The sequence below is a fragment of the Lithobates pipiens genome, unplaced genomic scaffold, assembly GCF_037356315.1.
Source record: "Lithobates pipiens isolate NorthernLeopardFrog02 unplaced genomic scaffold, aLitPip1_a1.2 Scaffold_16, whole genome shotgun sequence".
Taxonomy (NCBI): domain Eukaryota; kingdom Metazoa; phylum Chordata; class Amphibia; order Anura; family Ranidae; genus Lithobates; species Lithobates pipiens.
Genome location: NW_027507748.1, coordinates 562273334 through 562289181, shown reverse-complemented (window position 1 = coordinate 562289181; position 15848 = coordinate 562273334). Strand labels below are relative to the sequence as shown.

The window sequence follows — 15848 nt, the reverse complement described above, 5'->3', positions numbered from 1 at the left end:
GCTTTTTTTTCCAAACTGCATAGATATTAAATATATCACTACATGAATTCACACAGTACGATTTTCCTAGAACCAGCTTTAAAAAAAAAAAAAAAAAAACACACTGCAAAACTGTACTGTGTCCTTGGTATAACAGCGTCCAAACATAATGTATAGTCTTAGGTAGATGTACTTATCACTCTAAATCGAATTATACAGTGAACAGAATGCATGAAAACAAGACCATTGAAAACTTTATTTACAGAAAAAAGCATAAAGGCACTTTCATGAAAATTGTCAGTTATAAAATAAAGACCAGCATACAGTATATCTTTCCTGAATCTTTCTTGACCCCTGAAAAAGTTATGGTTTAACAAAATACATGAAACTATTTTTCAATCACCCCACAGAAAAGTAGCTGAATGTAACAAAGTCAGTCAGAAACAGTCTATTTTTTTTGCCTACAGTAAAGGTAAAAGCTGAACTCTAAACAGTTAAAAAAAAGACAATTAATGAACTTGTGCATTAAAAAAATAAATAAATTTTATAATTCAATCAGAAGAAATACTTAAATTTGACTTAATTTTAACAGAACAAAATGTACTTACTGAATACAGGCCTACCGTCAAGTAACCACAAAGAGAAAAGATGAATATTAGAGGAGGAAAAAAAATTGACCTTACATTCAGCTCCTGATGGTGGTACCTAGGCAAGGGTGATCTCCTGGGAACGCTGAGGATTACAAATCCCTTAAGATGATTCTGTATTACGCTGGAGCATCATCACAGTGTTCACAGGATGTTAGAGGGAATATGATATCACTCTAGTGCACAAGCCAGGTGCAAAGTTTATCTAACTTTTCAGCACATGCGTTTGTTTTCCACTGCTGTAATGCAAGATTACACATTTTTTGTGGGGTCAGTATATGATCTTACATGGGCTATTATTAATAACCTGCCAAAAAATGTAAAGGCCAAGTTCACAATTAAAAAAAATTAAAAATGAATGCACACTTTTACAGAAAGTTTTTTCGGGAGCCTGCGATCAGTAGGTCGTGGGCACAATACCAGGATCCTGCAGACTCTTCCTTCAGCTTCCTGCCCATACTGGAGATACGGGGGCTGGAGGAAATGTTATTGGACTATAAATGCAGGGGGATTAACACAATTGTACTGCATTGAGAGCTGCTGCAAGGAAGAACCCCCACCCAGTGTCAAGGGGGATGGGGGAGTTTGCTTAACATATTACAATTCTTCTAAAGGAGATTTATTTTTCCAGCAGTTTTCATCTATTATACCCTGCAGTTTATTATATAATTTTCACATAAAAGGCATGACATGAGCTAGCCTTTAAGCATGTCTATCCCGATCAAAGAGAAGCTTAATTTATTTAACCATGTGTAGAGTATATAAAACTCTGCAATGTGTGTTTCCCATTTTAGAAGGCGGCAGATACACTAGTCCAATCCGGTCCACCTGCCAGTTTTTCAGGTGGACCCTCCATTCTCCTCTATAGAGCGGCAGGTGTAAACAAACACGTCCATTTACACGACTTACATCTGATCTGAAAAAAGGAAGGATCGGAACCCCTTCAGTCTATTGGATCATTTACATCCAACCACCCATAGAGGAGAGCGGGCTGTGTCTGCTCTGCATAAGCAAGAAGCTACACCGACCAGCAAACAGATCCTACACTGAGCAGGTGGTCTCCGTCCCATGAGAAAGGGGCCCAAGTCACCTTCTAAAATGGTAAATACAAATCACAATAAAGTTCTATATACTGTACACATGGTTAAATAAAGCTTAGTTTTGACCCGGTTATAAATGCATATAGGTAATAAAAATGATAGGTTAAAGCCTAAATACGGGTGTAACTGCAAAAGATGGCTTTAGTCTTTAAGAATCATAAGTTGTCTGCAGCCATTACTGCCAGAAAATCCTTCGCAAGAACATAAAGTCCCCGATTGCCATCGACTGCTAGATTGTTACACACCTCTAAATATAATCTAAAAACAGCCCACAAAACTGCTTAAATTATATTCAGAAACTGTAAGCAGCAAATATAAATTGCATATTCTTCCACTTGCATGGACTTCCATTTTGTTATTTTATCAAAAACCCTGTGCCGCAGTGTATTTAAATTATAAGCGGTCTCCCCAGTGTAAATACACTTGTTGCAAATCAGAATCAATAGGGGGCACTACATAAATATATCAAACCCAAAAGTCCTTACTAGTAACAGAATTCCAATACCAAATGTATTTATGTAGCACACCCTATTGGTTTTCATCTTGGCATTACCATATTTTATTGCCATTTATGTATGAACATGGGGTTCCACTTTGAGAGAATAGATTTTTTGATTTGCAGGTGTGCATCTACCCAACTTTTTATTTGCTTGCAGAATTGTATAATACAGTCACTAGCATAAACCACACCCTGATAGCGGTAAACTATCGCTCATCACTAAGTGAAAAACATTTTCTCTGAAATTGGTTTCACTTTTTATATAAGCTTAATTTTTATACCAAGATATTGATGTCAGAGCTAAGCCCTGCCTAACTATCATCCACCATCCAATACAAAAAGGACAGGGAACAGTGGAGTGGGTCTTGTTCCAGGGGCAGACCTTCAAGTTATTCTTTTTTTATTTCACTTGAGAAGCAAGAAAACTTGGCTCGTTATATAAAAATAATGGTTTGAAATTCTAAAACGCCAAAAAAGCGTCTACAAAAAGATTGTAGTCCTTTTCTTACAGTAAGTAACATTTTAAAAGCAACATTTAAATATACCTAATGAACTATTATAAACGGTGTCATAGGTTTTATGTAAATTACAACTTCATTAAAGTTAAGCTGTCTTTTAAATTATTCCCCACCTCCCTCAGTGTAGGCCATGTGCATATACTAGGAAGGTAGGTGCTAAAAGTGCAGTTGGTAAATAAGGCCTTATAAATACATTTTGAGGTTCACAAAAAACAAAAAAATTCTAAAGTTAAAGCATGTGATCCATGGGCTTGGTAGATATCATTTGAATATGCTTCAAAATAGTTTTTGCTTTTAACATTTGATTTCAGAGTGAATGGGCCTTCCCAAACAAAAACATCCATTGTTGGAAATTAGTTCAAGAAAAAAAAGTTTCCATCCTGTTCCTTCTAATTGAGATCTTACTATTTTTCTGCACCCTCAATGTACATAGAGGCTTGCCAATTAAACTTTAATTTGGCTGCATTCCATGCAATGGTTTTGCCATGCTGATCCCCCAATTTGATTACATGCCTGTCTTACAATGGCTTGCTTAAGTATCTAACGGTGTTAAACATACAAAATGTTCCAGGTAGCCAGAGGCCATGAGATCTGCCAAGGATTTAGGTAATGTTGCAAAACTAAAATGCAGCGTTTTTATTCATACCAGAAAAAATGCATTTGCTTTGATAATGATCATACTTGTTCGGATTCACGTGAAGTCTACTCTAATGACTTGTCTGCTTTAAATTGGCCTGTCGTCTACAGTAAAGAAATAAAAGCGTAAGAACAGCATTACAAATCTGATATATTTAATAAAGCCAATTATACCACCCACTAGAATATAAAAATAAAATAACCCTTGTACTGTGTGACCTCAAAGAGCACCATCAAGGCACATTGGTTATTATGTTGATCTCCAAGGAAACCATATTTACCCGACTGGAATGAAAGCACTCCCTGGAAACAGTATTTTACAGGAATGCAAAAGAAAATGTCATATCTACTTGAAATGGCAAAGAACAAGAAAAAAACACAACAGAAAGAAAAAAACTCATGCAGCCCGTTGTCACGGTTCCAGGGTGCTGGTTCTACCCGATGTTAAGAGAAAATGGTTCCACAGATATACATGGTGGAGCTGCATTTAAAACCAAAGCAAACCAAGCAAGTAAATTATTTTTTGTGCAGAGGCAATACTAACAGTTTGAAGGCTTCTGCTAAAATGTCTGTAAATCAGACATTTACCAGTCACACGTGCCAAGTTATAAATGTGCCAGAAGCTTAACTTCAGCATTATACACATCTATAGAAGGGCATTTACACTGTTAAATATAAAAGCCCATATTAAAGTTTAACACTTTATCTCTTAGTCCAGTACTGGCATGAGTTATGTTTGACTTTTGCTTGGAAAGTAGAAAGTACAATCCTGCCCCCTCCTCTACATCTTCTAAGCACAAGTGTCCTCATGCATACTTATGCCGGCCATAGATGGTGCAATTTTCTTTTCTGCAGCCACAGGAAGACAATGACGCTGACCCTGCTGGTAGAACACAGCAATTATTGCTAGCGGCTGTAAATCTGACATGCTGGATTGACTTGGCCAATCCCTGCTGAACTGGCTTAGGTTCGAACCATCTATGATCGACTTTATAGTGCAGAGGAAGGGGAAGGAAGGAGGCTATTTGACCATATCTGACATCAAGACTACAAAGTGCACTGAACAGAGTGATCAAACTCTGGTGCCTTTATACTCACTGGATAACTACTATAAAATAAAAGTGGAGGCAAAACTATAAAAAACAGAAGTTGTCAGTAAACATCTATTCAAATAAATAGGAAATATGACAAAAAGAGAAGACCAGTAATATTATTGAATGTAGCTTATATGACTTGAACCAGTGAATAAAGCATCCGATTTCGATTTCTAATTTTGCATTAAGCCAGAAATAAACCGCTTATTAGCAACATGGCAAAATCTCTCTATATATATATTTTCTATTTATTCAGTCCATCAAAATTCTCCAGCAGTAGTTTTCAAAACACTTCAGTAAGTGGCTTCATGAATGTTGGCCAGTTTGTTGGTAAACGCTTTAAAATTAAAATTATGTTAACAGAGCTAAAAGGCAAAAAGAAATCCTTGGCCTCCTAAAATTAAAACAGAGTTTTGATTTAGTCTTAACAGGATTTGCAATACTGCAGTCAGATTATATACATCGGAGATCCTAATTTGATGTGTCAACTCTGAAGCCTTATGCAAAGATGTTTGTGACAAATTCCAGGAATCTCTTCCCATACTGGTCTGGATGAACAGTAGAAATCTCAGCTCCAGCCTAGAAAAAAAGAGGGAACATTGGTAAGATACTGGTTTGAAACCGATTTATAGTACTGTGATTTATAGTACTCTTCCTCTTTATAGCAACAAATGTTTTCTGTACAGTTTATACCTTTAAATTTTGTAGCTTATTGCATACTTTGCATGTGTAGATACTGTTGACCACAATGTCACCATTTTGCTTACTGCTATAATGACCATTCAAGCAGTGCTTTGTTCTGCAGCCTGCTTTCAAACATTCCTTTAGGTTTTCCTCCCCATTTACTCTGTTTCATCTTCTTTTCGTAATCCCTTTCCTCATCCATGCCCTCCTTCAATACAAGGGGCTTCCCTGTCATTACACCATCTGTGATGCTGTGTTCCCACACATGCTGCCATCAGTAATGGCGCTGAAATGTACTTACAATAAACAGTTAACAACTGTCCCATATGCGAATGACGGCTACAGGGCGGTTGCTTAACTCTTTTCCGCCCTGTGGCACGCACTCGGGAGCATCACGGATTGCGGTAAATGGCCGCTCATATCGGCCATTTACCACGTGAACGATCCGTCAAATGACAGAGCGATCACTTGTAAACAAACCGGCATCATGTTCATGTTATGATGCCGGTTCCTCACTCCCTGCAATACCCAGCCATAGTCGGTGATACCCTGCAATACCCTGCCATACTCGGTGATACCCAGCCATGCTCGGCTGTACTCGGCCTCTGTATGTGGCCAGGCTGTGGAAGTCTCACACACGTTATCGCTGTACTCAGGAGGAGTAGGAGAATCTATTTTGGGGTGTCATTTTAGGAATGTACATGCTATGTGTTAGAAATATTGTATAAATGTACAGCTTTGTGTAAAAAAAAAAAAAAAAAAAAAAAAAAAAAATGCATTTTAACAACTTCCCGCCTGCCGGCCGTCATATGGCATCCTTGAATTTGTGCAGGGATATCTGAATGATGCCTGTAGCTACAGGCATCATTCAGATATCAGCTTTTTCAGCCGGCGATTCCCTACACCATAAGAATGATCATAGCGGCTGTTCCTCTGTTTGATCATTCTTACAGGAACCAAGAGGGGACGCCCCCCCTCCCGCCGTCCTCTAGTGCTTCTACCGATTTGCCAATACGATCAAAGCCAGAATTATTATTTTATTTATTTCAGGCTTCCCAGCATAGAGGTGAGATGTCTTATTGACCCCATATCTCACTGTAAAGAGGACCTGTCATTCCATGTTCCTATAACAAGGGATGTTTACATTCCTTGTAATAGGAATAAAAACGATCAAAACATTTATTTTTTGGGGGAAAAAAAAAGTGTCAAACTAAAATAAAGTAAAATGAATAAAAAAAAAAAAAAAAAAATTTAAAGCGCCCTTGTCCTCGCATGCAGAAGCGAACACATACACAAGTCCCGCCCACATATGAAACGGTGTTCAAACCACACGTGAAGTATCGCTGTGAATGTTAGAGCGAGAGCAATAATTCTGGCCCTAGAACTCCTCTAACAAAAAATGTAACCAGTAAAAAAAATGTAAAGCGTTGTCTATGGGGATTTTTAAGTAGCAACGTTTGGCGCCATTCCACGAGCGTGTGCAATTTTGAAGGGCGACATGTTAGGTATCTATTTACTCGGCGTAATTTCATCTTTCACATTATGCAAAAACATTGGGCTAACTTTACTGTTTTTTTGTTTTTTTTAAAGCACAACTTTTTTTCCCAAAAAAACGCGTTCGAAAAATTGCTGCGCAAATACCGTGCGAGATAAAAAGTTGCAACGGCCACCATTGTATTCTCTAGGGTCTTTGCTGAAAAAACATATATAATGTTTTGGGGTTCTATGTAAATTTTCTAGCAAATTAATGATGATTTTTACATGTAGGAGAGAAATGTCAAAATTGTCCTGGGTGCTCCAGAACGCCTGATGGTGCTCCCTGCATGTTGGGCCTCTGTATGTGACCATGCTGTGTAAAAGTCTCACACATGTGGTATCGCCGTACTCAGGAGTAATAGCAGAATGTGTTTTGGGGTGTAATTTGTGGTATGCATATGCTGTGTGTGAGAAATAAACTGATGACAATTTTGTAGAAAACAAAAAGGAAAAAAAAAATCCTGATTTTGCAAAGAATTGTGGGAACAAATGACAACTTCAAAAAACTCACATGCCTCTTACTAAATACCTTGGAATGTCTTCCAATGTCGTCATTTGGGGGGACATTTGCAGTTTTCTGGCACGTTAGGTTCTCAAGAAATGAGATAGGCCGTCAGTACTTCACGTATGATCAATTTTCAGATATTGGCACCATAGCTTGTGGACTCCAACTTTCACAAAGACCAAATAATATCCACCAATTTGTGCTTATTTTTTTAGCAAAGATATGTAGTATAAATTTTGATCAAAATTTACGAAGATTTTTAACTGAAAATTTTATTTTTTTACAGAATTCTGTCTTTTCTTTTATAGCACAAAAAATAAAAAAAACAGCAATGATTAAATACCACCAAAAGAAAGCTCTATTTGTGTGAAAAAAAGGACAACAATTTCATGTGGGTACAGTGTTGCATGACTGAGTAATTGTCATTCAAAATGTGAGAGCACCGAAAGCTGAAAATTGGTCTGGTTATTAAAGCGGAGGTCCACCCTAAAGTGGACCTTCCGCTCATCGGAACCCTCCCCCCCTCCGGTGCCACAATTGGCACCTTTCAGGGGGGAGGGGGTGCAGATACCTGTACAGTACAGGTATCTGCACCCACTTCCGGGATAGCTCTCTGCGGAAAGGGGCGTAGATTACGCCCCTTTCCACAAGTGCCCGCCCCTTTCCGCAAGTGCCCCGCTGCCTGCTGGGAAACACACAGATCCCAGAGGCAGTGGGGACAGTCCTTATTGCGCAGCGCAACTCGCGCATGCGCAGTAGGGAACCGGGAAATGAAGCCGAAAGGCTCCATTTCCTGATTCCCATACCCAAGATGGCGGCGGCAGGACCCGAGAGACGATCTAGAGATCGGCTTCAGGTGCCGACATCGCGGGTGCGCTGGACAGGTAAGTGTCACTATTTTAAAAGTCATCAGCTGCAGTATTTGTAGCTGCTGGCTTTAAAAAAAATAAAAAAAAAATAAAAAAACGCGGAGTCCCGGCGGACTCCCGCTTTAAGGATTTTTAAGTGCCCATTGGTCAAGTGGTTAAAATCAGGGGCTAAATTGTCCTCACAAAAAGGACTAAGGCCTTTGACCTTTCCCAATTCTTTAGTTCCCTTCATGCTGATACCATCTATTTACAGGACACACATTTCTCCAAAGCCTATTGTCCTAGTTACTTTTCTGCTGCATAACTCCAAATTTAAACTGCAAGTGCATCATTGAAAGAATGAGGCATACTGAGTAGCTTTAACCTCCCTGGCAGTACGATTATTTCGGATTTTAGGTGCTAAAAGTGGTACAATTATTTTGCATGAAAATTTGATGTTTTATATTGTAGTCCTGTAATTCTTAGGAATAACTCACTTAAATCTGTCCAAACCAGAGTCTGGCAGACATCCCGGGTATGATAAAGTTTGAAAAATGAAATCATAAATTATAATAGAATATATAACTATAAATTATACCAAATAATAATATAACAATAACATTCAATAATGTAATCAAATCAAAAACACTGAAACTTGCTCAGTTGCAGAATTGTCACTGTCATTACTTTTCAATATTTGATGACGGATCTCCCCACAAATCGCTATCGCTCAATTCTGCGAGTGATTCCAATTTATTATCGCTGTTTTCTAGCTGGTCTAAAATAATTTTCGATGTAAAGGGACAGTTTTGGTTGCTATGGACAATCTCCAGTTTCCAGGCATAAAGAAGTTTCTATAATATAAAACTGCATGCAGGACATTGGGCAGACCACTAGGGACAAAGGGGATGTGAAATAATTATACAGCAATGTAATCTGTAAGATTACATTATACTGTATGTATACTGTGTGTTTTACTTTTTGAATTTGGCGCCGATCTCCATCCCCGTGCGTCGCAAAGCTCGCAGGGAACGGAGATCGGCTCCGTGATGAATGAAGCGGAGGACGAGCCGCTCGTACAGCGCGGGGACATCGCTGGATCCGAGGGAGAAGGTAAGTAAACGCCCTCCTGGATCCAGCGATGCGGTCCCAAGTCTGGCTCAGGGTTACCGCTTTTGGTACAAAATTTCCACCCTGAGCCAGACTCGGGAATACCGCCAGGGGGGGTTAAAGGGTCAATCCCATTTACTTGGTTTGTGGACATCTCTGATCTCAAGGTCACCAGTTTCTGCTTTTGGGGCATCTGGACTATACTTCCCAACTCCCACAAAGCTATCTTTTTTACTCATCTTTTCAGCTCATCAATCCCCATGCCCATGGTACACTCATATTGTAGGAAGGATGCACCAGCTACCAATTTAAACTTGCAGATTTAGACTTTTCAGCTGCTAAGCAAACCTTACTAACAGAACAAAACTTAGCTGCTACTGCAGCAGTACAAGTTAGTAGCTAATTAAGAAACCTTCAGCAATATTTCATGACTCTGCTCACATTTCAAAGGGTCTGGACAACATGGATAATGCACTACATGTCTTCAGACTTTAAATTATCAGACTCGACGAGTGAGCCCTGGAGCTTGTACAAAGGCAAGATCATACCACCTCAGGTCTTCCACCCTTAATTTTTCTTCCATTTCCTCCCTTTTCTATTAACTATCTTTGTGCTGTATGTTGACACAAACAAGGTTTCCTAAAGGTCAATGGACCATAAACTGCAGGTTCACGATTCTGCGTAAACAGGGTCTTACTAAATTTCACTGTACATTTATGATTAGTCCAGTATATTTTGTTGTGTTTCATGTACCCTTATGTCATAGCCTGTTATGTCCATCACTGAAGGAAATGTTACATGTGTCATGAAAAGCCTTGTTTAATTTCTATAAAACTTAATAAAGATCTACAGTACCAGAAAAGTAGATTCAGGCAAACAGGCTGCTGAAGTTCTATGCACAGTCTTCCTGCAAAGATTGACTTGGGGTAGACAGTGAGGCTGGATTCACGACTGTTCTACGACTGTCATCCTTCGTTGCCCTGCAACATCGGTCCTACTTTCATCCGACTTGAATGAACAAGATAAGATTTTGCTCCAACTTCGAGGTAGACAGACTTGCCTTTTGACCAATCAAAACAACCCCAGTGTGACAAAATCCTTTTCCTGCTGCTGTAATCACCATGTCGGATGCCACAGAAAAGGATCCGATTTCAGTGATATTCAATGGGCTGAAGTAGGGCCAAAGTCGGACCAAAGTAGTGCAGGAACCTATTTCAAAGTCGGACCGACTTGAGTCGGACCAGTTAAGATGGCTCTCACAGGGAATCACTGATTTTCACAGATCATGCGACATGTGCTCCCAATTGAAGTACTATTGTACGAAACATGTCGGGTACATAGCCTGCTGTCTGTATTTACCACGCTTTTTTCTTATCTATTTTGTTTGTACACATCTATATGGATGATTGTTACAAGCTTTTTATATCGATTAAATATTTTTTTTTGTGGAGGCTTTTTTCTTTAAGCTTTTTTTCTGTTTAATGCCTGTGGTGTGGATGACTACACCCTTATCGGTACATGAGCTTGGAAATTGGCTAACTAATGTATGACAACTCGGAGGTCCATCTCAGTACATATGATTTGATGTGCCACCATTCTGCTGGGAGGATCCATAGGAGATGATTGTCTTCCACGCCGGATTCACCACCATGTGTGTGTGTGGGTCCACATCTGAGGGTAAGAGTATCCACTATCTTACTCTGATGTTATTGTACACTGGGAGCTTCTTTATCTGAAGTTGTATACCTTCTTGGAAGAGGAAATATATACACTTATTTTGGGGTTGTTTTCTACACCTGGAGCTCCTTGTCTGAATTCTAACCTTGTTTTGAATTATCTTTAACCCTTTCATGACTAAGCCTATTTTTGGAATTTGGTGTTTACAAGTTAAAATCCATATTTTTTGCTAGAAAATTACTTGGAACCCCCAAACATTATATATATTTTTTTAGCAGAGGCTCTAGAGAATAAAACGGCGATTGTTGCAATATTTTATGTCACACGGTATTTGCGCAGTGGTGTTTTAAACGCAACTTTTTGGGAAAAGGGACACTTTCATGAATAAAAAAAAAACAAAACAGTAAAATTAGCCCAATTTTTTTGCGTAATGTGAAAGATAATGTTACGCCGAGTAAATAGATACCAAACATGTCACACTTTATAATTGCGCGCACTTGTAGATTGACGACAAAGTACGGTACCTAAAAATCTCAATAGGCGACGCTTTAAAAAAAATTTACGGTTACCAGGTTAGCGTTACAGAGGAGGTCTACTGCTAGAATTATTGCTCTCGCTCTGACGATCGCGGCGATACCTCACATGTGTGATTTGAACACCGTTTACATACGCGGGCGCGACTTCCGTATGCGTTTTCTTTGCTTCGCGAGCTCGCGGGGACGGCGGGCGCTTTGAAATTTATTTTTTTATTTTTTTATTTATTTTAAAACGACTAAATTGTTTTAAAATAAAAATAAAAAATTTGATCACTTTTATTGCTGTCACAAGGAATGTAAACATCCCTTGTGACAGTAATAGGTGGTGACAGGTACTCTTTATGGAGGGATCGGGGGTCTAAAAGACCCCCCACCCCTCCTTTACACTTCAATGTATTCAGATCGCCGAAAACGGCGATTCTGAATACCGGATATTTTTTTAAAACCGGCGCCATTGGCAGCCGAGTAAACGGGAAGTGACGTCATGACGTCGCTTCCGTGTTTACGATGAGGAGACTGGAACGAAGCCGATTACGGCTTCGTTCCAGTTCCTCCGCAGCAGCCGGAGGCGTCGGACAGGGAATCGGTGCTCCCGATCGAGCGGGAGCACCGGTAACAGCGGCGAGAGGCGGCGGGAGGGGGGGACGTCCCCTCCCGCTCCTCCGGCATAACAGCCGAGCGGCTTTTAGCCGCATCGGTTGTTATGGCTGGAAAGCCAATCGCCCGCTGTAAAAAACGGTACCGGGATGATGCCTGCAGGTGCGGGCATCATCCCGGTATACCCCCCGGAAGCCGAGTACGCAGATCTGCGTACGCTCGGCGGGAAGGGGTTAAAGGGACTGTGTTATTATCACATTTTTGTCACAGTAGTCAATTTGTGCATTTGCACAATTTCATTTAGTTACAGACTTACAGACTACCTATTTGGTAAATACTGTTGTGCACAACCTTTGCCAGATGGGTCTGATATTTTTAGGAAGCTGCTCACATAAAAAAAAAAGTGTTCTCTGCACTCCAAAAGCTAAACAGTGTTTATGTGGCGCTACCTAGATAAAGGAATCATATATAGTTTCTTATAAACATGGATGCTCAGTGAAATAAATTGTCATAAATAATAATAGTGCATCTATTAAAAAAATATATAAATATTTTACCAATATAAAGATTCAAAATTAATTATATAAATATATCAATATGTGCAAATGTGCAAAAGTGTAATTAATAAAATCCACCAAAAAAATGTGTTACTCCCAATATGGATTAAATACAATATCACAAACAATTATTTGTGTATATAGAGTATTGAATATGTGCAAAAGTGCAAAAGTGCAAAAGTGCAATTCGTAAAACACACAATCACATAAAAACTATGAAAAAAAACTGGTGTTGCTCCCAACAAACACAAACTTCAAAGTGCATATAAATCAGTCCATACAGATGTATCCAGAGTGTGCACACAGTCCAACAGGTAATAATGCAAAGTCGATAAAGGTGCAGACTATTCCGTTTCTTCACACTTCAGTGCTTAGGGTGTACCCCTTATTTCCCCCAGCCTCTCACCTCAAAGCAAGGTCCCTAAGGACCGGAAAACACTTAAGGAATACTGGGCTGACAATCTTCCACCTCCTCTTAGATATAACCACAAGGAATCAGCTTTGTATCTCCATAACTCCCAAATCGGGTTTACACCATAATGAGGAAAGAGAATAAAGGGGCCTCCAATGTGTAGTATAGTTGAACAGCGTTTATTCATAAAAATATCCACACTTACATTAAAATCCAATGAATCACGAATGTAAACAGTGATACTTCCGGTCTCAGCCGCGACCGGAAGTGACGATCGACACCTAGCTCCTCCTTGACGCGTTGAGTCACATACCACGTGACTTTCTCAAAGAGACCCCATATATATATATATATATATATATATATATATATATATATATATATTTATTTTATTTTTTAATAGATGCACTATTATTATTTATGACAATTTATTTATTTCACTGAGAATCCATATTTTTAAGAAACTATATAGGATTCCTTTATCTAGGTAGCGCCACATAAAGACTGTTTATACAGACTACTTATTGTTGTTCACTTCAGGTGGTGAATAGTGGACACTTTTTTAGTTTTTCTTTGTGCTTTTTCGTTATTTGGCTGTGATATGTCATTTATGTTTTGGGATAGCACATGATTCTATTTACACTTATTTAGGAATTTTTTACTATTTCGTGTGGATATTCCCTCCAGTAGGTTTTTCTCTTGGGGGCATATCCTAGTAGCGCTGAATTTTTATTTATATTCTTGTTTACACAATCCAATCATTGTTGATGCTGGCTGCTGCACTTTACGTTTAATATTTTGGGTTGCGCAATTATAATTCTGTTTTTTTATGTGCTCCCAATGTCTGAGCGTTTGTCAAACAAGTGTGATCCCTGTCTAAGGGGTAGATTCACTCAAAGCATAATTTTGTAATGCTCCAAGACTGAGCTCTTTCCGCTGGATCTAAAAATTCAATACCTCACCAGCACCATTAAAGAGCCAAGCAATGAAGTTTCACACATCTTGCTGCATTTTACTTTATATAAAAAAAAATTGAAATATTCAAGACAATAACCTCCTGCAGCAGTGGCAGTAGATGGTCAGAAAAAAAAAGACCCAGTTATAGACTCACTAGTAAAATGAGAGCTGCTGGGTGAATCATTTCAATGGAACTGTGCCAAAAAATAATAATAATGTACTTCTGCATTAAAAATAAAGGTGTGTTATGTATATAATATGTGTTTGTTATTCCCAGCAGGCGATTTCTCTAATGCAGTATACACAACAGAAATACTCTGACATTACCCCATGCTTTACGGTTTTCGCTGCATGAGCCGCTTTCTTCTTCGCATCATACTGTGTTAAAATATCGATGAGTCCCATAAAATAGACCTCTTTCTGTGGAGCACCTGTAAAAATGCAGACAGAGCAGAAAAAGTCAAAGTGAAGTCCAGTATGTGTTTTTATGTATAGTTTATGTTGCGCCTTGTCCCATATCTAAACTGCAGAAAGTACGGTAAAATACGATTTTTGATCTATAGCATCAATAAAACCCTTTTCTGGACTAGCGTACAGGAAACAGGATCCTTTGTTTTTAATCATGACTTAATATATGCAGCTATCTTCAGGTGATGGGACACTGGCAAAAAAAAAGCAAGCTGCAGGGAAATCTCCATTATAAGAGGGGGCTGGGGGGGGGGGGGGGGGGGGAGTTTTTTTTTTGTATTAACCACTTAAGCCCCGGACCATTTGGCTGGCCAAAGACCAGACCACTTTTTGCGATTTGGCACTGCGCCGCTTTAACTGACAATTTTTGACAAAAAGGGGTTCTGACTACTATAAGGTCTGTTTTTCAGGTTAATAGTGAAAATGGGTCTTCGCGCTACTATTCAACAAACAGTAAACAGGGTAAAAATACCTCTTCAAAAAATCAGTGTATAAAATAGTAAATGTAGAAAAAATATATAAATAATCAAAAACCAAAAGTGCACATGCAAATGTAAGGTGCAAGAAATGCAGCTGAATCTGATAGTATACACAAACTACCCAGCAAAAATAAAAGTGAATAAAGAGTCCTGCGCAAATCTATCAAAAAAGTCCTTTTAAAGTGCTAAGTGCTGATGAATAAAAAACGTATAAATAGATATGAAAAAATATTAAGCAAAAATTAAAAGTCCATAAAGTGTAATACACAGGCACCAATGGTGAAAAATTGTAGATGAAAGCAGTAATATAAATCCCAGGATTAAAGGCTCTCAGAACTCTCACCTCCAAGTATAGGAAACAGGCACATCAGAAAAAGCTAGCCAACTCCACTCCTCGTCTCCAGCCACCAGGGGGGTCCTCCACTGCAGCAGACTAGGAAGCAATATTCTCCACACCGGGCCATATAATGCATGTAAAATTATACTGTAGTTGCGGAGAAGATATTCACAGAGGTGTGCAGCTCAAATATATAATGAAAAACATGGAGAGAGAGGGAAGGCTCTGATAAAAATGAAGGCAGTCTGTATCACAATGACCATTCTCATATGATGTTTCCAGAAGACCAGTTTAGCATCTTTGAGAAAATCGGTTGACTTATGAAAACTTCAGAGATAATATAGTAAAATCGGCCATGCAGGAAGTCAATTCATATCCAACGAGTATCATCACGATCGCTATCCAGCGTTGCTGCAGCAACACCAATACTGGGGCCAGTACTTTGGGAAAGACTCAGGGGGCTGATGCAAGGCCAAAAGGAAGAGCCACAAACTGGTAATGGGCTGCTCCGACTGCCAAACGCAGAAATTTTTGATGCCGAAGGCATACGGGTATGTGCAGGTACGCATCCTGGATGTCCAAAGAAACCAGGGAGTCCCCTTGATGGAGTGCAGCGACTACTGAGTGAACCGATTCCATTCTGAATCTCTTTTTACAAAGTGATTGAGGGCT

General features: G+C 39.1%; 1 protein-coding gene across 2 annotated transcripts in view; it reads right to left on the bottom strand.

Annotated features, from left to right (window-relative positions):
* Positions 1-215: 215 nt before the first annotated feature.
* Positions 216-15848, bottom strand: part of PIP4K2C (phosphatidylinositol-5-phosphate 4-kinase type 2 gamma) — a 211053-nt gene continuing 195420 nt past the window's right edge. For both annotated transcript variants that reach the window (XM_077483610.1, XM_077483611.1), the window contains 2 exons: positions 14220-14323; positions 216-5052 (listed from right to left, as the gene is read on the bottom strand). In XM_077483610.1, the coding sequence (XP_077339736.1) occupies positions 4972-5052; positions 14220-14323 (185 nt within the window). In that variant the 3' untranslated portion in view covers positions 216-4971. The remainder of the gene's footprint in view (positions 5053-14219; positions 14324-15848) is intronic.